The sequence below is a fragment of the Eptesicus fuscus genome, chromosome 18, assembly GCF_027574615.1.
Source record: "Eptesicus fuscus isolate TK198812 chromosome 18, DD_ASM_mEF_20220401, whole genome shotgun sequence".
NCBI classification, from domain to species: domain Eukaryota; kingdom Metazoa; phylum Chordata; class Mammalia; order Chiroptera; family Vespertilionidae; genus Eptesicus; species Eptesicus fuscus.
The window spans coordinates 49,677,271-49,701,906 of NC_072490.1; the positions used below are offsets into that span (position 1 = coordinate 49,677,271).

Consider the following 24,636-nt stretch of genomic DNA (forward strand, 5'->3'; position numbering starts at 1 on the left):
AATGAATACCTTCCCTTCTCGGGAGAGAAAGGCACATGTGTCTTGAACATAGGTTCATGAGTCTTCAAATACTTAATGCCAGTTTGGTGCTTGGCATGTACTCAAAAATGCTGATCTGATCTGAAATATGTTCATCTTTGATTAAATGAAATAGGTTTAACTTCAATGAAATGATAATAATCTTTTGAGAATCCGTTAGACCTTAAGAACAAAAGTTAATACTATATTTTTAGTTATTAGAGCTTTCCTGACAAAATGCTTAGAATTTTTTGGACTAAACAAGAAGAACACATCCAAAGTCAGAGAGTTTTCTAAGAGCTTTCCTCTCGCGAAGCTTCCACCCTGTGCCTGCGCCCTGCCTCACCACACGATACACAGAACAGCACAAACACAACCTCTCTCCATCTTGGCTGATAGACATTCATCAAAGAACACAAACTTCTCAGTAGGGTAGGAAACAGAAAAAAGAAATGAAAAACAAAAGTAAAGATTCGTTTGGTTCAGTAACTTTTTAAAAAGCACATGAGGCCAAATCCCTGGAATCTGGAAACCAAGGATGAAAAGTTCCGTACAAACCAGAATTCTGTTCCTCCAAAGCTTATGCCTTTATGGAAATTCTACTCTATAAAGGTTAACATCTAATGGGCATGAGTGGTATTTAGACAGCACAAATTAACTCCTTAAGTATCATTGCAACTCCACACCAGTCTTTGGGAGTACATACATTAAGGAGCCATTAAAAAAAAAAAAAAAGAAACTAAATATAACTCAACAATCCTGATAGTTTATAATACATATACAGTTGGTTCACCTGCGTCCTTTTGATTCTCTATTTGAAAGAGAGAGCACAATGAGGAGAGAAGAGAGAGAGAAACAAGAACACATATGCAGGATTAATGAGCAAGTGGACCAAAATGCCCCCCACTTATGTGTGATACATGACATTGGAAGAAAAGGTCGCCCTTGGGTTCCCACCGCCCCGAAGTGTGGGGGCCAGCAAAAAAAGGCTCCTTCACAGAGGTGAAAAATGCTGCACAAATAGAAAATTAGTAAAATTAAGTTTAATGTGAAATCAAGCTATGAAACATACATGAACTCTCCAAGTGACAATTAAGTCATATGTTCTAGCCAAAGCTTAGAGGACAAGGACAAGTCAAAATCTCCAGAAAGAACAAGGAAAAGCTTTCCAGCTTGAGAGAAAAGAGACAGGAGGCATGTAAGATCTAATTTTTACAGAGAATAGACCACCTCATGTGATCTTATACCCACAATAGTTTGACATGTTAAATATGAAAAAGAAGGCATGATTTTGCCCCAGCTGTCCTTTATCTGACACCTAACGTATTGCTCCCGGCCTAGATGCTACCTTTTTATTGTGTACCAGTGACAAGCACTTTACAAATTGGGGTTACACACAAGCAAAGTAAAAATGCATTCAGGTCACAGACAGAGAATAACTGAAAAACTTACAGACAAATCTGAGTTTATCACAAACAAATGGCTTAATTGTCTAACCTGTTTTAGGCTGATAAAAAGTGACTGGACTTCTCACACTGGATTTCACAGACAGAATCAACAGACAAGCCAATGCTAAACAACTTGAAGCAAGGAGAGTGAGTTGATTGGATCTGTATTTTCTTGAAATAATGAAAACAGAAAGAGTGAAGACAGCATGGCGAGGAGTGGTAGGTACTCACGAATGGTTAAATCCATCACTTGGGAGGCCAAGCAGAAGACAGGATGCTCATACATTTCTCTCTTTTTCCCTATAAAAGAGGATTTGGGCATGCAAGAGGCTTAGGTCAGAGGTAAAGAGGTTAAAGGTCATAGGTTAGAGGAAAACGTTACATTAGCTCAAAGGAAAATAGCCACAGAGTATTTTGGGATAAACACAGGATAAAGGAAAAAGGAGTTTCAAAATCGGAGATCTACTGGATTAACCATTCAGCATGCCGTGAGTCACGAGAGAGATTGTGACCATGATTTTACACGTCTCTTTAGAATTGTTTGCAAGAATACAATGACCAAAAACATCATGAGTAAAGGGAAACAGAATTTCATTGATTTAAGGCTCCAAGATACTAAGGATTTCAGACTTTAGTATCTAAGGCTCTTGAGGTATTTCTTCATAAACATAGTCTCCAGCAATATTACTACAACTTCTTTCCAAAATTCTCTGGAAACTAAGCTGTCAGTGCTCACAGAGGGGCTCAAATGTAAAAATGGACGGTTTCTTTTCTGAGTGTAGGATTGGAACCTTGTAAAAGAAAGTTGTCTGGTAGTAATACCTTTATAGCTGCAATGTCTCAGCCTATGGTGGACTATGTTCATGAAAGAAAACCTGATACATGCAGCCAGAGGATGTTGGGTTGTCTGAATTAACAATCCCAGCATGCTTTGAAATTGGTGTCACAGCCACTTTTGCAGAGATAATGTCAAAAAATGGCTGAGCCAATCGCGAACAAGGAAGGAGAGAAGCAAAGAGAGCAGGTAGTGTGGAATGAGGTACTTCTCTGAAAAGAGAGTTGGAAAAAAAAGATTGGTTTCTTCAAAGAATCCCCAGACCTAAAAGTCACAGTGCAAAAGATAATTAACACAACCAAGAAGAATTGAGGCACAAAAGGAAATTACAGACCAGCTGATCTACTTTGGAAATGAATGCATTTTTACTTACAGATCTTAAAGTTTGTTTTTGAATATATTTATCTGAAAGAAGAGAGCAGATCTTACCAAGACTAATAATAGCTAGACCAAGACCTAGGAGGCAGCAGCCATGGCAACCGAACATTTCTTGATTCCATCCCATCTCTGGCCTCACCTAGAATTATTAGGTGCCCGGCTGGCATTACCAAATACAACCAATCATTGTGTCCTGGGAAGGTAAATGCTGGAACAATTATTTTCTAATATAGCTCTTTTAACAATCTTCTTGTTCCTCTATTTTTGTCACTCATTACCAAGTCAAGAGTTGATAAACATCCTTTTAGTGCCCAATTCTTAGGTGTTTCTCCCTGGATGCATAACAATGAATTCATTACCACTGGTACACAATTTGCATTGTCAGACAGACAAAATTGAGAGAGGGAGACATGTAATGTACAGAACACTGTGAATTTGACATGATCTTAGCCTAATTCTCTAGGGAAATAAGGACTTTGGCAGGATAACTGATGGGTTTTGGTGGTTGGTTAGGTCTTTTTTTTTCCCTCCCAGTCAAGTCCTAAAAGCAAACAATGGGTATTTGCTGGCATTTCACATGTGAGAGAACATCAGATTCCAGAATGCGAACACATTGAGTTTTGCACACAGAACTTCCACATTTATACACTTACACCACTGGTCAAGTTGGGTGTGGTTTTCAAATCACCCTATAGCAGCCAACAGGGTAACAATGAAAAGTGATTAATAAACTGCAAATGAATAGGTCCCAAAGAACCATACCTTTTCAAGTAGAGTTTACTCAAGGTGACTTTTGGGAATTACTTGGTCATCAGTGACTGCTTTCCTAAAACTTGAGAGGGCAGCGGTGACAACCATCCTAAGTCTAATGTAGCAATAACAAATGAGATCAAAAGCAAACCAGGAGCCACCAGAGAGGCTGGACATTAATTTGCCGTCAAGTTTGAAATGCTACCAAAGGTAGCTCTTCGTAAGTTCAAGGGACAAGAAAGAGTTCAGCAAAATCTTGATGTTGCTTTATTCAATTGTTGTTTTACTTGCAATGCCATCAACAGTGGACAACAAACTTTGTTTTCCTCTATTTAAAGCAGGTAGTAATCCCGCAGAACTCTTTCATTGGAAGACATCAGCCACTTAGGGCTGAAACAGACTCTCAGAGAGACCTCAGTTATCGGATAACATCCCATGTTTAATATTCTTCCCCTACAAAGACTGATTTCTGAGCCTCTCATCTTTCATTCATTTATTTGGCCACATCCAAGGAAGAGTTCACATTTTCATATTTTGAGTGCTTTCAAGTTTCAGCTTAACATACTCAGATGGATCCCTGTTTCCTGGTGCCCATCTGAAAAGAGAGACTTTCCCAGGGAGGCATACAAAGTTTTAAATGAAAACCTGGGGGCAGAAGGGAGTCTTACCTTCGATTTTGGCATACTCTGATAGCCGGGAATAGTTGACTAAAGCAGCCTGCTCTAGACATTTACGGATGACTGTTTTTACCTCCTCTTGTGGCACTGGGGTAACGATGTCTTTCATCAAAACCTTAAGGTGGGGAAGAAAAGGTTATTCAGATGGTTCAATTAAATGCGTTACTCATTTATATTTCTTAGAGAGTTCAGATGCAGGGTTAGAGTGGCAAAGCCTCTCCATGAACCAGGGAAGGACGAGGAACATATCTTCAATAGATCCAACTATTTGTTGTCTGGAGAGGAAACACCTAGATTGTGGGCAGTTTCTTCACGCTTCTTTTGATATTTGATGAATGGCAAACAATACCTCAAAAATTACAGTCTAGGTCATTCAACCACAATATTCCATTACAATTTTGTTCATGTTTCTGTAGATGTGGAATCTGTCTTTGACTTTCATTCTTACCCTTTCCAGAAGTGAGAGAGTAGCTTTCAAAGCACCTTCAGGTCGACCAAATGGAAAGCAGTACCTAAAACAGATAAAGTTCTTCAGGTTGCCCAATTTATTATACTTTAGCATGAAATATACTGAAATTTGATTCCTATAGAAATTCTCTGAGGAACAGAAAGTGCTTTCTATTTTGTCACGTTGTGTTATGTTAATCTGAATTCACACCATTTATGTGTGTATATAATGTATATATGTGTATGTGTGAATGATGACTGAAGAGAGACTCTGCAGACGTCTGCAGCAGAGAAGAATATTTAGAGTGAAGACAAGGCTCTGTGTAGATTTCTATTGTGAAGAGAACCATTTGTTAGCTCAACAGAGACCTTAAATATTATTATAAAGACCAGCATTACAAAAATATTAGTTGAAAGAGCGTTAGGTTAATCCCTAAAGGATTCATATGGAAAATGAAGGAAGGTCTTTTGAGAAAATTCATGTTTCTGCAAATTGTCCTTCCTTGCTTGTGGTTTTTAATTGTTACTGGATTTTTCATTATTGGCAATGCATCTTGCATATAGTGAATGATCAATAGAGATTTATCCGGGGCGGGCGGGGGTGGGGTGGGGCGCGGTCTGCTTTAGATAATACTAGGAATTCCATTGACTGTTTTAGGCTGTCACCAGCCCTTTGGTTATGATACAAAGGGACCAGCAAGGGCTACTTACACTCAGACTGGCCTGGGGCAAGTCTTGAACCTCTCTCAGCCTCAGTTTACTTGTTGTTTAAATGGGGACTACAATAACTTCCTTACAAAATTGTTCTGAGAATAAAAAAATATTGAGATGCTTATCCAGCCCCTGTATCTGGAAGGGCCTGATTTATGCCATTATAAATGTGCTTCTTAATTTTGAGTTACTAGTTCAGGCTTCAGGTCCGGAATCACAAGTGCAGCGTTAGAAATGACTGATTTGTCCCAAGGAGAAGTGGGCCACATGGCACAAGGCTCAAGGCGGATGCTGCCGCTGGCTCCAGCGTGTGGAGAAGAGCCAACCTGCAAGGCCCATCAACTTTCCCTCCCTGAGGAGCAGCTCGGCCTGTCTCTGAGGGGAAAGTGGCTTCTCCCGTGGGTACCACTGCCTTCCTTCCCTGATCACATGATGTGGTTCACAAGATCTTTCAGTGCTTTCTTTAGGAAACTTGAAGGAGCTTCAAATACAACTTTTTAATAGATTAAACAAAAAATAGGTTGATGACCAGGGTCAACTTGTACAAGGAGGGGTTGTTCCTTTGGTGGAAATAAAATGACCTTAAGGTTTCAAAGTCTCTGAGCTATTGTGGAACCCAGTCTTATCAGTTTGCTTTTTCATTCCGTTATTTCTAAATGTTCAATGTGTATCTGATTGACTTACAGTTTCAGAAAATCAAGCCCTCCTAGTCTCACCCTCCTAAGGAGCCCCTCTACCCCGTATCCTTACCTAAAATGTGTAATCTGATTTTCCAACAGAACTCGGAGTCTCTCTTTGATTTCTTCAAAACGTTCCTTTTCTTCCACAGTCACAGTTCCGATCCCATCGGGCCTGAAGGAAGACATGGCATGAAGTGACAGGAACCTCGTGTGCTGACACCATCAAATCAAATCTCTAGCAGGAGGAAACTGTCTCTTTCAGAAGAACAATGGCAATGACAGATGTAACCTTAGGAGAAGTCCTGCTTCTCAGAGCTGGTTACTAAAGGGGGTGGGGTGTTTTGGGGTTATCATTTGGAGACATTTGCAAAATTGTGGCTCATTTATTGTGAAATGGTAAAATGTACAAACTAGTGGCTTGAAGGTTCAGCTTTTAGGTCTGTGTGTCTCACAGTTTCTTAAAAATTTTAACTACTTGTCAACATTTTTTAAATTAGGAAAGTTTTATAATACAATCTCTTGAAAATTTGGAACAACTGGCATTAGGAAAAACAACAACAACAAAAAACAAAACAAAAAACCCCCAACCAAACAATTTGATTAAAAATTGGGCAGAGAACTTGAATAGATGTTTTTCCAAAGAAGACATACAAATGACTAACTGGTAGGTGAGAAGATGCTCAACATCATTAATCATCAGGGAAATACAAATCAGAATACAATGAGATATCATCTTGTACCTGTTAGAGTGGCTATTATCAAAAGGTCAAGTATAACAAGTATTGGTGAGACTATGGAGAAGAGGGAACGCCCGTGCACTGTTGATGGGAATGTCATTTGGTGCAGCCACTGTGGAAAACAGTATAGAGGAACCTCAGAAAATTAAAAATAGAACTACCAGATGATCCAGCAATCCCACTTCTGGGTATATCTGAAGGGAAGGAAATCACCATCTTGAAAATATATCTGCATCCCCATGTTCATAGTAGCATTATTGACAATAGCCAGGATGTGGAAATAATCCAAGTGCCCACTGACAGATAAATGGATATATATTTCACATATATTTTCATATATATTTCATATGTATATAACATATGAAACATATAAAATATATATATATATATATATACAATATATATATATATATAAACATATATATATATATACACAAAGGATAAAGGAAATGTAAGCTATTATATATGATGAAATATTCAGTCATAAAAAATAAGAAAATCCTGCCTTTTGCAACAATATGAATGGATCTTGAGGGTATGATGCTAAGTGAAGTGTCAGTCAGATAAAGACAAATACTGTATGTTCTCACATATGGAATCTAAAAACATCTAACTCATAGAAATAGAGAGTGGATTGGTAGTTGCCGGGGCCTGAGGGTTGGGGGAAATGAGGAGGTGTTGACCAAACGGTACAAACTTCTAGCTAAAGCACAGCAGGGGGACTCTAGTGAATAATCTATAATAATTTATAATAATAAAAGCATAATATGCTAATTAGACCAGACATTCTTCCAGACATCCTTCCAGATGAAGCTGGGGCTGTGAGGGAAGCCCGGGTCCCTGGTCCCAGGTGCCTGCCGGCAGCCAGAGGGAAGCCCGGGTCCCGGGTGCCAGAGGGAAGCCAGTGCCAAGCAGCCAGGGGAAGGAAGGCCTACTCTTGCACGAATTTTGTGCATTGGGCCTCTAGTCTATAATAATCTATAATAATAAAAGCATAATATGCAAATTGACTGAATGGCTGAACAGCGGAAAGACTGTCAGGATGACCTTCCAGATTACCTTTAGGGCGAAGCTGGGGCTGCGAGGGCCTACTCTTGCACAAATTTTGTGCATCGGGCCTCTAGTACTTATTATATACCATATTTCCCGGTGTATAAGACGACTTTTTAACCCAGGAAAATCTTCTATACGCCAAGTTGTCTTATACGCTGGAAAATACGGTACTTCAAAGTTGGTAAGAGAGAAGATACTAAATGTTCTCACCACACACAAAACAATGGTAATTATGTAAGGGGATGTAGGTATTAACTAACCTTACTGTGATAATCATTTTACAATATATCTGTGTATCAAATCATAGCATCGTATACCTTAAACTTACATATATTTGTCAATACCTTAATAAAGATTTAAAAAAAGCCACATACGATGTTTTTCAATCTTAGCAAACTATTGCTCATTTTAATACAACGGACCTTAGCACAAATAAGTGAACTTCAGTTTAATCATGGTATTCCTGTGTTTCTAAATCAGCATTAGGTCCACACACATTTCCCCTGTTCGGTTTGGACCATTTAAGTTGAAAATACAAAGGGACGCTGCATATCTATAGCTCAAATTTATCTGTGCCAAATTAGACGGAGGGTAATCTGACCCATTCAAAGACTTCAGCTTCCCAGATCCGTAGTGACTTGTTTTGACTGCTGCCTGAGCCAGTTTGCAGGCTGGTGCGTCACCATGAAACTTCTATTGGAACATTCCTCAGTTTGCAAATGCAAGTCATCTTGAGACCAAACAAATGGTCTTATTTATAGGCCTTCTCAAGGATCCAGCATAAGTTGGGAAAATCCTGTACACTAGACCAGTCTGACTACACAAAAGACTTGGCAAATGATAGCAATGTACCTCCTGTTAGGGGTTGATCAGTCAGTTTCCTTCTTTTAAAATACTGAAAATGTCCCACTGGAAAATAATTAGAACCCTCCGCCACCCCCTCACACACACTTTATTAAAAAAACTGCTAAATGGTAAAATCCTGTTATGATCCACTTTTTCATACTCCCTTGAACTTAAGGGAAGAGGGAAGAAAAAAGGCAAGTGGTAAATATTGGGTAGGCTCTGGTAATCTATGAATGTGCCCTTATTTTCAAATTTTCTGGAGAAATCTCAAAAAGTTTATTAAAAATCTGTAGTTAAATTCATTGGCCCCCACAAAATACATGTGACATTTTCTGTGCTAAAGTCTCATGTTTAATCTACAACTCCTTTTAGTTGTAGCTTTTGGAATTTGTTTACACAAAATTCGGCTAACACACCAAACGCACGTTTATACAATTGGCATGTGTGTGCATACACTCCATTCGGAAAAAATAGGCCATTTTAAGATTTTGTTTCTTAGCAGGGAATTAACCCAGAGAAAATGCTATTAAATATAATTTACAAGTCACAGAGGGGTTTTGACATGGAACTATTTAACACTAGAGGCCCGGTGCATGAATTCGCACACTGGTGGGGTTCAGCTGGCCTGCCTCAATGGGGCCATGGGGGGTGGGCTGGCTGAGGTGAGGGGTCAGCTGGGGTGAGGGGCTGTGGGCAGTTAGCCGACCCCGCCCCTGATCAGATTGGGGTGGGGGCGCCCACTAGTGGGTGGGGCCAGCCCGGGTGAGGGGCCGCAGGCATTTCTGTCATTCCACTGTTCAGTCAATTTGCATATTACCCTTTTATTATATAGGATGGGCAGCCCAGAGATGCCTGCTGCCATTATTAGGAGATAAACTTCTCGGAATAAAATCATTCATTCCTTAACTAACAAGTCTTATATGGCTAACTTAGGCAATTAGGAGGGAACTTTTAGGTTTGTGTTTGAAATGATAAAAACTAAACATTTCGTGTGTGCCTGGCCTTCTCAGTTAATTCTCACTGTGAAGGGTATTATTACAATGTAAAATTTGATTATGATTTTCCCTTTTGTTCTGATGACTCACATTTGTAATGATTAAAGGTGTCAGTTAGCACCTCCCACTTCCCTGACAATCTCTTCTTTCTGAACTGTTATCTTACTATTCAGAAAAAGTAAACAACTAAAATGTATTGTTGTAATCTATTCTTAAATTCGCTTAACTGTCTATGTCCATATAAGTACTTTTATTTTAAAATAAATGAAACTAACTCAACACCTGTAAGGCATGTAGTGCAGACACACACACACACACACACACACTCCAAAACCAAAAACCCAGGTGATAAAAAAAAAAAAATCAGGATTTTGACAACGAATGCAAATTTGTTTGCAATTGCCAGAACGGCTCTGAAATGGTAGTGGTAACAGGGGATGTTATTTTACAAAAGGAAGAGACATGAGGGAATAATAGAATCTGTTAAAGATCACAGGTTGTAATCCTGTCAGTTAAAGAGCAAAAATATCCTTTTTTAAAAAACATAATTATTTGTGAACATTCTATCAAACATCAACTTATTTTTCATGGACCCTTAGATTGCCCATGTGAATTGTACAGGTTTAGTAAGATTTTTACAGAGCTACCAATTGAAAAGTCCTGTTCAATATTTTGGGGAGCACTTCTCACAGAAGCAATGAAACCCGTTCCCTAGGGCAGTGCCTCAGAATTACCTGGATGGCTTTGCCGTGACCGCATGGCTGGGCCCCACCCAAGAGTTTCTGGTTCCGTAAATTTGGGGTGGGGCCTGAGAATTTGCATTTCTAACAAGTTCTCTGGCCATGCTGGTTTGGAACCCGCACTGAGAACCTCTGCCCTAGAGCAGGGAAATATTTTTGGCTGGCTCTTCCTGACGCTGAAAGGGTATTCTGATCCAGAGTTCCCAAGTTCTCTTGGATTGGAGTGAATTAAAAACAAGAGATGAAGATTAAAAAAAAAAACCCACACAAATAAATAATAGCATTTAAATATCTAAAAAGTAAATAAAAATAAAACCAGAGATCTCCTCCGAGTGCCTGGTCCACTGGGGAAGCCAGCAATCCCTTCCCAAAGTGCTGTCTGCGCTGCTTCCAAGGTGTTCCCAGCGGTGCTGATCGAGAAGGAAATAGAAGAGCTTACCAGTCTCGGAAGCCATGCTGATGTTGTTGTTTTTTCTAGAAACATTTGGGGGTGATTCTATAATTGCCATAAAACTGGTTCCTTTCTCAATACTTTTAACACTTAGGGTGTCACACAGAATGGGAGAGGAGGAGAGATGGAGCTGGGTTTTAAACTCTCAGCCAGTAAATCCCAGCTAAGATGTGTCTACTCAGAACACACGGCTAGGCCTGAATACCCCAGTCCTCTCGCTTCCTGGCTGGTGCATTTTCTGCCTCTTTTTTTGTGGCTTAGTGCCCATTGCCATTTCCTAAAAGCACCCCAATTTCCTCTGGAGGAATGACCTTGGCAGCAGTGTGAGGACCTTGGGGAAGGGTACATCGAGGTGCCTATTTCCCTGCTGTTGATGCTGAAGAAGTTCCCATGGGCCAGTTCTCCCACTCGTGGTCACTGTACACTGTCCAGTGACCTAAACTCAGCCCGATGGACAGAAGAGAAGACACAGGCGGATTTGCTGGTCCAGCAGCTGTGCCCTCACCAGACGGTCCCCAATGGCCAGTCGCTCTTAAGCTCTGGCTGTACTTTCTGGAACAGTGAGAGCTCTGGTCCCGTCCCCAGGCTCTGGTTCATCTGTCTGCAGCGGGGACTAGACCTCGTCATGGCTCAAGCCCCCCAGGTTATTCTAACGGCAGTTACGGCTTGAGAACCAGAGCTGTGGTCTGTTTCCCACTTCTCTGCCACTGCCCCATTCCAGTTCCCCTCCCACTCCCTGCAGCTCCCAGCATCACCTCCCAGGCTCCCAATTTAGTGGAAGCACTGATACCTTTGAACCTCAGTGTGGAAACACACACACACACACACACACACACACACACACACACACACACACACGCCAAGGAAAGGTGGCTCCTGGTCTCTGGTTCCACCTAACTGCACTGCTGCCTCACAACTCACTCCTTGTGTATCATGATCCCGCAAACGTGAGACAATATGCAGGTCAAGTGCAGGCATTTCTGGAGCCGGCGGCAGGCGGGGCACTCTCCCTGCCACCTGCAGGCCATCGCTGCGGCCAGAAGTGGATCTCCCCGGCCACTGGAGACTATATCGCATCTGACACGGCCGGCATCTCCGGAACCCACCTTTCAAGTTTTCGGCAAACCATTTTCTCACTGTCCTTCACAAAGCTGACATTTTCAGCAGCATGATAGGAAAGATGTCACGTCGGCTGCTCTTCAAGTCCTTGTCACCGTGGTTAGCACCAGTTCTGTCATCTTCACTCTCCTCACAGGCTCCCATCGTGAGCCGTGTCACAAATAATAATATATCTAGGGTTGTTTCTCTTCCCCTTGTCAGATGTAAACTACCCCGACCCAGCTGCCCATCCTTTAAGTTACTAGCTACACAGCTTGTTCTCCTTTCCCCAAATGCTTCGGAGCTAGAGCTTGTTAATTAACGTCTATTGTAGGATTAATCCAATGTGATCAGGCACTAGGCTTCTAACGGGAAACATCTTATTTTGATCTTTGAAATTAAGTATGAGCGACCTAGTGGAAGAAAAGGAGCTGCGGCAAGTCTTATGAAAGTGAACGTAGCTCTTTGGGTCGGTAAACAGTCCCTACACACCCAGGTGAGCAGGTTCCCGGCGTTTAATGATCCTACTGGCATAGTGTCCACATTATGCTGAAAGCTGGGCCACAAAACCCTGCTTTGCAAGGTCAGGTATCTTTTCAAGGAAGTCAGGTTACTACATTCATTCCAAGCTTACGCTGGTCGGTGTGTTCAGATATTGCATCAGAATCCAGGTGTAAAGAGAAAGGTCTGGATTCAACAAAAGAGGAGAGAATGTCTGGCCCACCTCTCCACACACAGCCAGCTTTAAGCTCCAATCACCACCAACAAGGGGTAAAACTCCAGCTGAAGTGGGAATAGACTTTCTCTCCAAATGCAAATGTCCACATATGCTGGTGCAGGCGCTGTAAACATGATATATTCTCTCTCTCCAAATGGATGCATGCCTGAAGACTGCATTATGGATCCACAAAAATGTCCTCAAACAAGCATGATAACAATCCTACTCGCTACGGAATTGTTCCAGCCCAGAAACCCGAGAGTGGCAAGGGCCAGAGTGGGACAGAGTCTCTTACTGAGGTGCCTGGCAGCGCTCCTTGAATACAACTTTCAGGCCGAACGCACTCTCTTAACTCTTCTTTTTATTTTAACTGACTTCTAGAAATTCTTTATCCTTGCAACTTTTAGAATGACCTTTGAATTTACTCCTAGACTAGAATATTTTGCTTTGTGGCTAATAACTACAAATTCAAGACAGCACCAAAGCATTGTCATTTCAAAAGGAGACCTCCCTGCCTGCTCATGGGGATGGTTTGTGTAATCTCTAGGTTAATGATGAGTGGTAATTAGGACTCTCACTCCCATGGTCACTGCTTCATTAGGAAGCCCAGCCTTAGCCTTTCCTTCTCCTCTCCCTCCAGCGAGGCCCTTTTTAATTATGCCCCGACGCCCTGGGGCCAAGACATGCTGCTAAAACAAATACATCAAAGTGTTTGTATCACAAAGGGCAAGGTACAAAGCAACAAGGAGCAGTTTCTACAACATTACAAATGTGCATTGCCACTCCTTGAGGTTGGCAATTTGAAAAAGATGCCTGGAGATGGCAGAAAATATACCAGTGAGGTATTTTCTGACGTGTTTACTGTTTTTCTAAAAACAGTAAATAGCCCAGCAATATCAGAAGGTGTCTATTATACAGGTGGGAGTGGTCAAGAAGTTTTTCCTACTGAACAATCTCAAAGAGCATGGATGCTATTGACACAAAGACATCCATCAAAGTGGCCCAGGGTAGGCCCAGATATGGAATGAAACAAGAATCCAACAGATGATAGAAAAATGATATAAAATGTAGGAGAGCTTATATTTCTTTCCCCAGAGAAGGACCAATTTCCAAACTTGATAGGATATAGATTTTTCTCTTTGGGGATTAAGGGAAGAGATGAGTTTCTTTATTTCCAGACAAACACAGCTAATTTGACTTTAGATTCCACCTGAATACCCAATGTGTAGACTTTTAAGTTGTCAGACACAATATTGGAATTTTAGAAGGGCAATGCATATTACTTGAACATGTGTCAGAAAGATTGCACTGATGGGACAGATAATTCAGTACATTTTATAAGATTTTTGTGTCTGAGTTGGATACTCTGCTGTTCTCCTGGGTCAAATTTTCCCAGGAAGAGAGTCACATAAAAAGCCACAATGCAAGTTCTAAAGAGAATTTCGCCCTGTGATGCAGACTTTCTTTGAAATGTGTTTGGACTTTTTCCCTCTCTCCCTTACAAGTACTTCCTATTAGGTGAGGCTGGTTCTTAAGAATTTAGAGAGCATGACTCAGCCATATGCAGGGCCCACACCTGCTCAGAGCCTGAAGGCCAATTGGCTGCGAGCTCCTGTCCACAAGGGCAGTAATGTCTGTGTCAGTGTGTAACATGAGGCCAAAAATATGAGGGTCACTGCCACCCCCCATGCACACCTGCCTGCTACTAAAGAGCTGTATTCAGAAATCAGTAAAATAGAGCTATCCCTGCTACAGTCTTCTCTCTCTCTTTGGGGAGAGGAGAGTCAAAAAGTCCCAGACATTTACATTAATAAAAGATAAATATGCAAATTGACTGTACCTCTGTGACACCCACCATCCAATCAGGAGTGAGTATGCAAATTAACCCACCAAATATGGCGAGTTAATTTGCATATGCAGGCACAGATCGAAGAGTGAAAACTGAAAACTGAAGACAACTGAAGACTGAAGACTGAAGAGGCTTGACTTCTCCACTGCAGTCAGAGCGGAGAAGCCAAGCCTCGCTGCGGCTGGAGCGGAGAAGCCTAACCTCGAGGCTTGGCTTCTCTGCTGCAGCCGGAGTGAAGGCCTGGGTCCCAGGTGCTGGAGGAAAACCGATGCCTGCAGCCAGGGGAAGGAAGGCCTATTGCACGAATCTTCGTGCAATGGGCCTCTAGTAATGTCATAATAGGTGTTTGTGTATGTGACAGAGGGAGAGGGAGGAAGGTGAGAATGGAGTAAAAGGAAAAATAAAAATATGCAAAAAGCACTCATTTACTCCCAGGTAGGAATTCACACACACAAAAAAAATAAAAGAAATCATTGTGTGACATGGACCAACACTGGAGGCAAGAACACAGTCAATAAGGCAATCCCTGTATCCAGGGGAGAGTCAATCACACCTGAACTCTGGTAGTGGCATGAAGAGATGGAGAAGTGGATGGACTTGAGACTTAAGGGCGCTGACAGGGCAGAATAACTGAATCCTTGTGATGTGTTGAGTAAGATGGATGAAGGATGGCTCCTGAGGTGTTGTCTTGGGCAATTGGGTAGATGGAACCATTTACTGACTTAGGGACCCTGGTGTAGTAACAGGAGAAAAATGAGTTCCATCTGATTGCCCAGTCATTCAGATCTAACCCACAGGGATCCATCCCATGGTTCCTGTGTACAAGCAGCCCCCTGGCTCCTCAGACATCTCCCCGAAGAATATTTGGACACATTTTTAAAGATTTTTAGGACTCCTGCCCTTTTAACGTCTGCTTGCAGACTCATTAATCTACGCAGCTTACTTTGGATTGGGGCGGTTGGCATTATGGATTTGTTAATTGCTGATACAATGTACTTTCTCTGCAGGCCATATGTGAAGAGCAGCACTGGCATTCAAGAAATGTTAAATAATAATGTAAATGAGAAAATTTCCCCATCCCAATATTAAAGGGATCCAAGGAACATTGACGCAAGTTGCCATCATCGGAGCCATTTGATTGCCTTGTCACTGTGGGACAGTGACCAAAGTGATGCTAATCTAAATGTCATCTGGAAAGAATACTGAAAATATTATGGTGAAAATTAAGTATTTCAACCTTAGGAGCTGATTTAAAAATTAGGAGATACAGTGATTTACATCTGTCGATTTTATGATCGCCAACTGCAACCGGTTGAACATATATTTTCCTTTTCCCTCTCAGAGAAAATAGGTTCAGTTTTAAAGAGCTGGCCCAAACTAACGTTCCCTCAATGAGTGGTCCTCAAACATTGCTACCTGTAAGGAATCACTTGAAGAGATTTAAAAGCATGGTGTTTAGGCCATATCCCAGATTAATCAAAACAGAACCTCTGAAGGTGGGGCTAATGTGTCAGCATTGATTAGGCTCCCCAAGACAGTTAATGTGCAGCCACATTTGACAACCAAGACCTTAAACCAGTGGACTCTGAAGGCAAAACGCCTTTCAGTTACCGGGAGGAGCTGATTAGAAGAGCAGGTGCCCGGCTCCATCTAAGACTTGCTGAACCCAATTCTTTTAGGATGGGACCGAAAAGATTTATATGCAGACTAGAGTGTGGGAACCACTGCGCAAGTTGAAAATCAGTAGTGCAACTGTTATGCCTTTAAACACAGAATAAATTTGTGTAAAAGAAACAAAAATCCGAGTAGAGGGGAGAAATTTCAGCCCATCAGCAGGGAGTTTTTGAAAGGCTTTTTTTTTTTTTTTTTTTTTTTTATAGGGGGTCATCCTGTTCTTTGTAGGATATTTAAAAACATCCCTGGCCTCTACCTGCTCAAGGACATTGCACTAACCCTGTCAGTGTGACAATCAGCAATGTCTCCAGACGTTGCCAACTGTTGCCTGCGGGGGGTGGGGGGGTGGGGTGGGAGATCATGCCTGGTTAAGAACCACTGCATTAGGCTCACACACACATTTGCTATGGTGTGAAGATGCCAAAGTGTGGGTGGTTCCATCTCTTGCAGTGGATGAGCTGATGGAGAGCAAGCATCTTCCTGGCTGACCAGAGTGACTGTCTCCTTTGGATGAGGTGTTTGCGATTCACATCGGCAAGGTTTTCACAGAGATGTGACACAGGCTTCCAGGGAAGGTGGGAGAGACTCGGTCATCGGCACCTGGGCACTCACTGATGATTTCCAGCTGCAGCAGGGCAGAGCTCTGCCTCCACCTTTGGGGCTGCTGCGTTAATAGTAGGTTAAAAAGTTAATAATTAAGTAAAGAGCAACTCGCTATCTAATCTGAAGCTGGTTGTGAGGTGACAATAGAAACAGGTTCTATTGTTCAGTTAAATCCAGTGAAAGGGCCATTGGTGTCCATGACACATGAATTCCTTCCTAATCTGGGTCAATGAATAGATAACATCTCTCCATGCAAACAGTGCTCATCCTGGTGCCACAGGTTAGGAAAATGGTCAACGCCAAGGGCTGTGGTTAGTGTTCAAAGGAGACTCTCCCTTGGGGGATCTAACACTTCAGATGCAGCGCTGGCTTTCTCGACCGTCCAACATTGTCAGGAGGGCCAAATGGATTTTCAACATTTTTAGGACAAAAATGGAAAACTCTTAAATTAATTCATGACTACTATCTATCTCACCTGAGATGTTTAAACTCATATCAAATGGCTGAAGCCATGTGTACACAGTGTTAATGCAGGGCAGGCAGTAAGGCAGGCAGAGAGGTGCAAATGCAAACTCCATGTCAGAATATTCATGCTTGCATTAGGCACACACACGTATTTGTTATGGTGTAAGTGACCAAACTTATCTGAGCCACAAACTTCTCATCTGTTAGATGAAGGTAATAATAATACTTATAGGAATGTAATAAGGATAAAATAAAATAACGTATGTAAATCTCACTCAGTGCCTGACATGTAGGGAGTGCTTATTAAATGGCAGCATTTGTCCTTATTTTAATTAAACCTTATTTATGAAATCTGACAATGTACTACTTCATTTGCTATTATAACCCATGGAAGATGATATTAGAGATTGGTGAGATATTACCGATGCTATGATTCTGTATACTCATTTTGTTGATGAGAAAACTGAGGCACAGAAAGGAGCCACAGTAATCCTAGATATACATAAAACAGGCTCTAATACTCAGATCTTTAGAATCTATGTACAGTGCTGATATATGCAAAGAGAAAGGCCTGAGGACTCAGAACATCCAGGTTTGCTGCTTCAATGAGCGACTCATACAGTTTAACCATCTGCAAAATGGATGTAAAAATAGCCAAATTGAAAATGTTATAGCAAGTGAGATAGAATATATAAAAGCGCTTTGTAAACTGCAGAATGTTACATAACTGATACTTAATATTACGATTTCTTCTTCTTTAAAAAATGCAGGCAAACATAGACCCTAGGACACACATAATCCTCTCAAAGTACCATTCAAGATCCTTTTGGATAATTTTTCATGGCACAGGGACTAGGTCAGGTTCCATAAAGTGTGACCATTCGCTCTCTGTTCTGTTTCAATTCTCATCACTCCCCAAAGCAGCACCTTGGACAGAAGCCAGAGTCTCCGGGCACCTGCAACATTCTCAAGTCACTTTCTTACTGGCTGCAAACCAAGGTTGCCTTGCATTGCACCTCCCACAGGGAGGCACACATAGAAACTCCACTTCCCCTCCAGCCTTACAGAATGCAAGTTCAGAAGACGGATGTCCACAGGGAATCAGGGCTTTCTGTGACCTTCACTATTAGACCTGGGTACACTGATGGACAGCTTGCCACCTGCTCTAGGAAGTGAAAGCTGGCATTGTCATCTGTCTGCCTACACACGAACTGCATATATTTCAGGGCTTAGAAATATTCCAGTGGATAAATTTATACTGAAGCACAAAGCATACCCGCTTGTGAACTCTGTATGGCGTGGCAATGCCAGCCAGGGCCATAAAATCAGTTTCAAAACCACAACAAAGACATTTGAAAATATTAGTGTTAATTTGGAGTGAGGGTAGGAAAGGTGAAGAAGAACACATGGGTAGCACAGGAAATAACTGTAAATCTAGTTTTAAGGGGGAAAAAAGCCACCAATTTGCCATTTTACCAATTCACCAAGAGAGTGTCCCTAAAGGTCACAGGAAACAGGAGAGGAGAAACACAATTTTAGAACTTAAAAGTGCCTTCAGGGTGAGCTTATTATATAAGTGATTCTACGAAGAGCCATTAACTTAGTGAGAGGCTTTATTTTGTGTCTTTGTTGTAAATTGTATTTGAAGATCAATTTCTTTCACAAATTAGTGTGAAACTAAGGGGAGCTTGCTGAAAACGATAGAGCCGCTATAAATGTATAGACCCATCTTATGCCAACACATTTTATTTGCTCTTGAAACATAATTTCAAAATTATAAAGCACGGGTTGCTTAATATGAATGACTTGGTAAGGTACCAGGACCCTAACTAGATGCCACTAAAACAGCAATCTGACTCATGATTCTGTTTATATATTGCTCAATTAGTTTTTAAAAATAAGAACATGTTTCAAGAGTCACTAAACACCTGACTCAAATTCAGCCCCAATACATGGTATTTTCACCCATTGCTAGGATTATTTTGAAAGTGCGCTTTTGATAAACCTTGAAGGAAAAGAGACCTCAGGAATACAAAAAGCTTGCTGTTTGCTTAGGTAGAGGTTGTGGTGAGGATGGGGGAGGGTGTAGGGGAAGGTCACAGACAATGCAAAATACACGCCAATACACATGTCACGGCTTACCTTTTGGGCTCTGGGTTTGCCTGAGTTTTGAAATCTTTTCTTCTTTTACTTTCCTTTTTTGTATCTTTTTTAGCCTCTGGTTCAGATGGGGAGGGAGTTTTGCTCCCTTCAGGGTCTGTGTGTGGTGGCAGCCCACTAAGGTACACATGCATTTGTTGACTTTGGAGAGGGGGTGTTGGCACGGGGCATGCACAGAGAGTGGCCAGTACAGGAGAATCAAGAGCACACACACATGCACAAACAAAAGAAATAAAAAGAAGGATGCATCAAACAGCAAGAGCAAATGCATTCAAACCAAAATAATAAGGAAAAAAGATGCAAACTTGCATAAGGAAAATCAGAACTGAAAAGAAAATAAGAAACCCCAAACTGTTTCCGTGACAAGATGTATAAACCTAACTGTGAAGCAAGTGGCAGTCTTACAATATGAAATCCAGACAATGTGTATCATAATTCATGATGATGTTTACCAGGGAGTTTACAACAACACTTCATTATTTTATAACACTTTCTTATTCAGTAACATATGTAGAATACAGTGTGACAACCCAGAGAATATAATGCAACTTCTCTCTCTCTCAAGAATTCAGTCCAAGAGGCTGTAACAGATAGTCATCAAAGTGTACATATTTATCAAAAGCAGAATTATGCACAGATACTTCTCAGGTATCAGGTTTTCAAAAATATCCTTTGTGCAAATAAAAGGTCATATGCAGGGCTAGTGAACCTGATAATAATGGCAGATGATGAAAACCTGATTGCCTGCTAACTATGCAAACCTGCAATGCTATTGTTATCTAGCTCTAAATGCTAAAGGTGCATTTGATAAAATCCACCACCACTAGAGAAAGGAAAGGCACAGAACAGATCCCACGGACATTCCTGAGTTGTGTAGCTTGCAAAGATGAAGATGGCTGACACGGTTCTGACTTGAAATCAATGCAGTCAATTCAGGGTTCCCTCACATGAGAATTTCCCAGAGCAGCAACCTTTGCATCACAGGCCGGGCTTCTGAAGCACCTAGCTTCCCCTGGGGGTGCCTTCCCTGGCGCCTGGGTGGGTTGCCCTGGGGTAAGGCAGACTCATCTTTGCAGCCATGGGAGGCAACATGCGTTGGGCTAGTAAACTGGCTGTGGCAGTGTTGAAATGTATTCCACGTCTTCAGAGCCAAATGGAAACGTTCTTAAATTATTTGCTGTTTTGCATTATTCAGAACTTGGATCTCTTCCTCCAGGAGCTGGGCAACGTCTAAAGGAAGAAAGTACTTTGTACAAAGTTAGGAGAACGGATGCTCTGGTCTTGTCTATAAAACCTGTAAAACGAGGGGGCTGCTCACACGGTGACCTCTGACGTTCTTCCCAGCTCCATGGCTACACGGAAGGCGCTGCGATTATCTTCGCCTTCCAGCTTCACCTGCTTGTTCTAGCTCTTGAAATGGACTTGGCTTCCTCCCTGTGCAGGGCATTTGCACATGCTGCTCCTTTTGCCTGGAGCTGCTCAACTCCTCTGCTTGCTTCCGATCTCAGCCCGAGCATCGCTCCCTCCGGGAGGCCCTGCTGCCGACCTGCCACTCCCTCGGAGTCCTGTTCCTTTATTAAATGCTGTCATGACATTTTACCCCTTTTCCTCAGAGCACGGGTCTCTGTGTCCCTCTGCCCTCGTTCGGTGTTTAGTTTTTGTTCATCGTGCACGTTGACTGTCTTCCAGAGTGCCTGACACTCGGTAATCATTTAATATTTATGGAAAGAGTGATGGTAACAGCAAGGCGAACCTTGATTAACCCCTCCCCAGATCCCAGGCAGGGGCTGCGCCCTTTCTGCGCCCTTGCAGCCTCTCAACAACCATGCTAGGACATGACTGTCCTGTTTACAGAGTGAAAAGTGGCACAGAGGGTGCCACTACCACCAGGTCATTGCTAGCAAGCGGAGGGGCCGTGATCTAGGCCTGGACGGCTCTCACTTCACAGACCGCTCTCCAAGTCCCTGTGCCACTTCCTTTAAGTCTCTGGAAGGAAAGGAGAAGAACCTACGCTAGCCCTCTGTGTTCCCTGTCTGTGCACTCGTCTCTGTGTCCTCCTGAGGGAATGGGGAAGGGCAGAGAGTTAGCGGTGACCCTAAAAAGCAGGACCAGGCATAAACCAGGAACATGACCCTGAGGAGTACCTGCGGGCGGGCGCTCACCTGTTCCCGTGGACGTGGGATGCGCAGAAGGCAAAGCTGTAGTGGAGGAGGGTGGGGTCGATCATGGCTCCGTTCTCCGCCCGCTCCAGCAAGTCTCTGAGGTAGCAGAGATGCCGGTGACAGCCTCGGACTCCATTCCGGGCGCAGTACTCATCGAGCACAAACACCTGGCCAGGACTGAACCAGCCCTGTTTGGGGAATAAAGGAGAGACTTTCTTTTAAATACGGGTTGTTGTTGTTCTTCGGGAGGGCTGCAAGAGCTGGGGGGGGAGTGTAGAGGGTTAAAAATAGCCCGAGCTGATTGCTCATTGAGTGCCCGCTGCGGCGCTAACCACTGGGTGTGCTGTTCGGGGTAACCTCGTCCCCGCCCTGTGAGCAGGTGCTGGTAGCCCCGGTGATGGGTGGGAACTCGAGGTCTGGGAGCACATGGAATTTCCCAGAGTCCCAGAGCTAGTGAGTGGAGGTGTCTGATTGGCAGAAAGCATGATTCCAGAGGGGGGGTCTCCCACTTCCCAACACTGAACTGGACATCGTAGGAGAGTGTTGGTGTGGGCGTGGGGCAGTCTTCATTACTGACAAGAAAAATAAAAACACGAATGCCTTAAAGTGGGACAGTGCTCCAGACTTGACAAAGAACTTTCAGCCGAGCCCCAGGGCAGCCTCGCAGGGGAGACAGGGCAGATGCATCTTCATTTAACTGACGAGGAAATGGAATCAGGGCTATTAAGTGACTCCCAGACACCACAAACAGGCAGGACTCAAACTCAGCTCTGTCTGACTCCGCGTCTTCTGGTTTTAGTACTCTGGAGCATTAAGCAGAACTGTGACTGGTCTACATGTGTACCAGGACTCCATAAATCCTCCACTTTGGAAGCAAAAATTTGGGGCGAATATAGTCAATAATATTGTGATAACTGTGTATGATGCCAGGTGGGTACTTAAAGTGTCAGGGATGGGGGGCCACTCTGTAAAGTACATCCTTGTCTAACTACTATACTGCACCTCTGAAACTAATACAGAATATATTGAATGCTAACTGTCATTAATTTTTTTAAATAATGATGATACTTTTCCAAAGAGAATAACGTACTAAGTTTTGAAGTAGCGAGTCAGATACGGTTCAGTTAAACAGAGAGGAGCTTCTGCCATAGGCCCCCCCCCACCCCCCGAAGAAACTATTTGTCTTATTATTTATTTGCTTGCTGAAGGACCAGGTGAAACTCTGCCATAAAAGAGAATCTCCGATTTGAGCAGATTGGGAGGCACTAGGCACGCAAGAAAACAGATGCTCAGAGAGGCCAAGGGACTTGCCATTCAAGGTCACCCTTGGGCCAAGCCTGAATCATGACTGACTTCTTTTGGTTTCAGTACTTTTCTGGATCAAGAAATAAACCACTTTCGGTGGCAGTTTGTGAGCTGGGGATTTAGGATTGTTCTAAATATAAAGTTAATTTTTACTCGGAGGGTCTCCTCTGAGTCACCTTTTGAGTACTGCTTTGTCTCGGGAGAGAAAATGCAAAAGGGGAAAGTGACGGGGTGCAGGTAGAGGCCACAGAAGTGCAGTGAGGGAGGCCTCTGCAGCCCTCCGATCTCATATTAGTGATCTGCAGACTCTTCCACTGACAACATGCAGCTCAGCAATGCATCCAACGAGACGGCATCTTTCCTATTTCAAATGATAAGTTACTGCAGAGGGCGGGAGAGTAGTCGAGGCAGTGGGCTGCCCCTATAGGCAACTTCTTTGCCACTCCATCTGCTACCCCAAATGCTAAATCTTAGAAACAACACTGCTGTGAAAGATTAAAATATATTTTCTACGACTCGGATGACACCACGTCTTTTGTAGATGCCAAAATAGCTGCTTTGAAAAGAGTTGAAGAAATATCAATTAGGAACTCAGTCGAAGACACAGAAAAATTTATGTATCCCTGCTGGTCGGTCTCCAAAACTAACTGAAATAAAAAGATTGTAATAATGAGAAAATGGGATAGAGAGGCAGGAGATAGGGCTTTTTAATTGCTGTTATTTTCTGAAACTTTGGGATGATGATTAATAGATATAGGTATGCAAATGGGGAAGAAAACAATTTTATGCTATTATAATTAATTCTGGATTTGGGAGCATATTTGCAAGCTTATACATGACTAATAGAACACAGTTTCAAAATCAAAATTTTATTTCTGGTTTATTTATTTTATTTTTTTTAGAAAGTCAAGTCTCCTTAGTGATAAATTTCTCAGTGAAAAAGAAAATTGGTTTTAAAAAAATGATGATGTAAAAAAAGTCCTGAAAATAATACAGCTCAAAAAATTTTTTTTCAAGAGAATAGAAATTATATGTGAAGGTAATGAGCAAAGTTCAGAGGCATTTTCTTACAAGTTTCATGTATGCAATTTATAATTACGCAAAAAATCACATAATCATTGGAAATACATTTGAGAAAAATTGCCTTGCAATGCAAGGTAAGCTTCCCCCCCCCCCGCCTTTTTATTTTTTTAAAAGTCAAAATGATATTTTCCTTTCCAATTTGGCAAAGTTCAGATTCTTCTGATAAAGTGATTCCAAACCTGAGATAATCATCAATGAATCTTTTATGAGATGCAGATTAATAAATTATTCCACATAATACTGCTTTGCTTTTTAAGACTATTTTATCTACTATTTTTAATATTTTGGCTTTGGGTACAGAAAAAAACGAAAGAATTTAAAATAAAAATTAGTTGGAATAGATTTAGGATATAGCTGTGCCACTTAAAAAGGAAAATATTTTCATTATATGTATGTTAGTATCAATGATATGTTAAGTTTATCGTATTAATTACTTAAGTATATCACATTAATAATATGCAGATATATTAACCCTAGGAAGAGGGAGGAGGCTTTTCCTCTGTGTAAAGTCATTTCATCATTTCCCTCACCTTTCCCATCTATAAAGTGGAATTCATAATATTTACCTTTTAAAAATGAAGTAATTTATGGTTTGCAGAAGAAAAGAAATTGGGTCCTTTTTAGGCTTCCAATTTTGATAGTATAAAGCCACAAATGTCTCTTTAGGAATCCAGTAATGACATAATAGCAGTCTCTTGAATTTAACCGATTTAAATCTGGGCTTAAAACAGAATTGCAAGAGACATGCTCCCT

General features: G+C 41.9%; 1 protein-coding gene across 8 annotated transcripts in view; it reads right to left on the minus strand.

Annotated features, from left to right (window-relative positions):
• The window catches only part of CADPS (calcium dependent secretion activator), a 468,003-nt gene that overhangs the window by 108,234 nt on the left and 335,133 nt on the right, over positions 1–24,636 (minus strand). For 6 of the 8 annotated variants that reach the window (XM_054729907.1, XM_054729908.1, XM_054729904.1 and 3 more), the window contains 4 exons: positions 21,496–21,683; positions 6,015–6,116; positions 4,555–4,618; positions 4,098–4,221 (listed from right to left, as the gene is read on the minus strand). In XM_054729907.1, the coding sequence (XP_054585882.1) occupies positions 4,098–4,221; positions 4,555–4,618; positions 6,015–6,116; positions 21,496–21,683 (478 nt within the window). Of the gene's footprint in view, positions 1–811; positions 830–1,697; positions 1,767–4,097; positions 4,222–4,554; positions 4,619–6,014; positions 6,117–21,495; positions 21,684–24,636 lie in introns of all 8 variants that reach the window. The other 2 variants (XM_054729900.1, XM_054729901.1) reach the window with 2 other exon arrangements.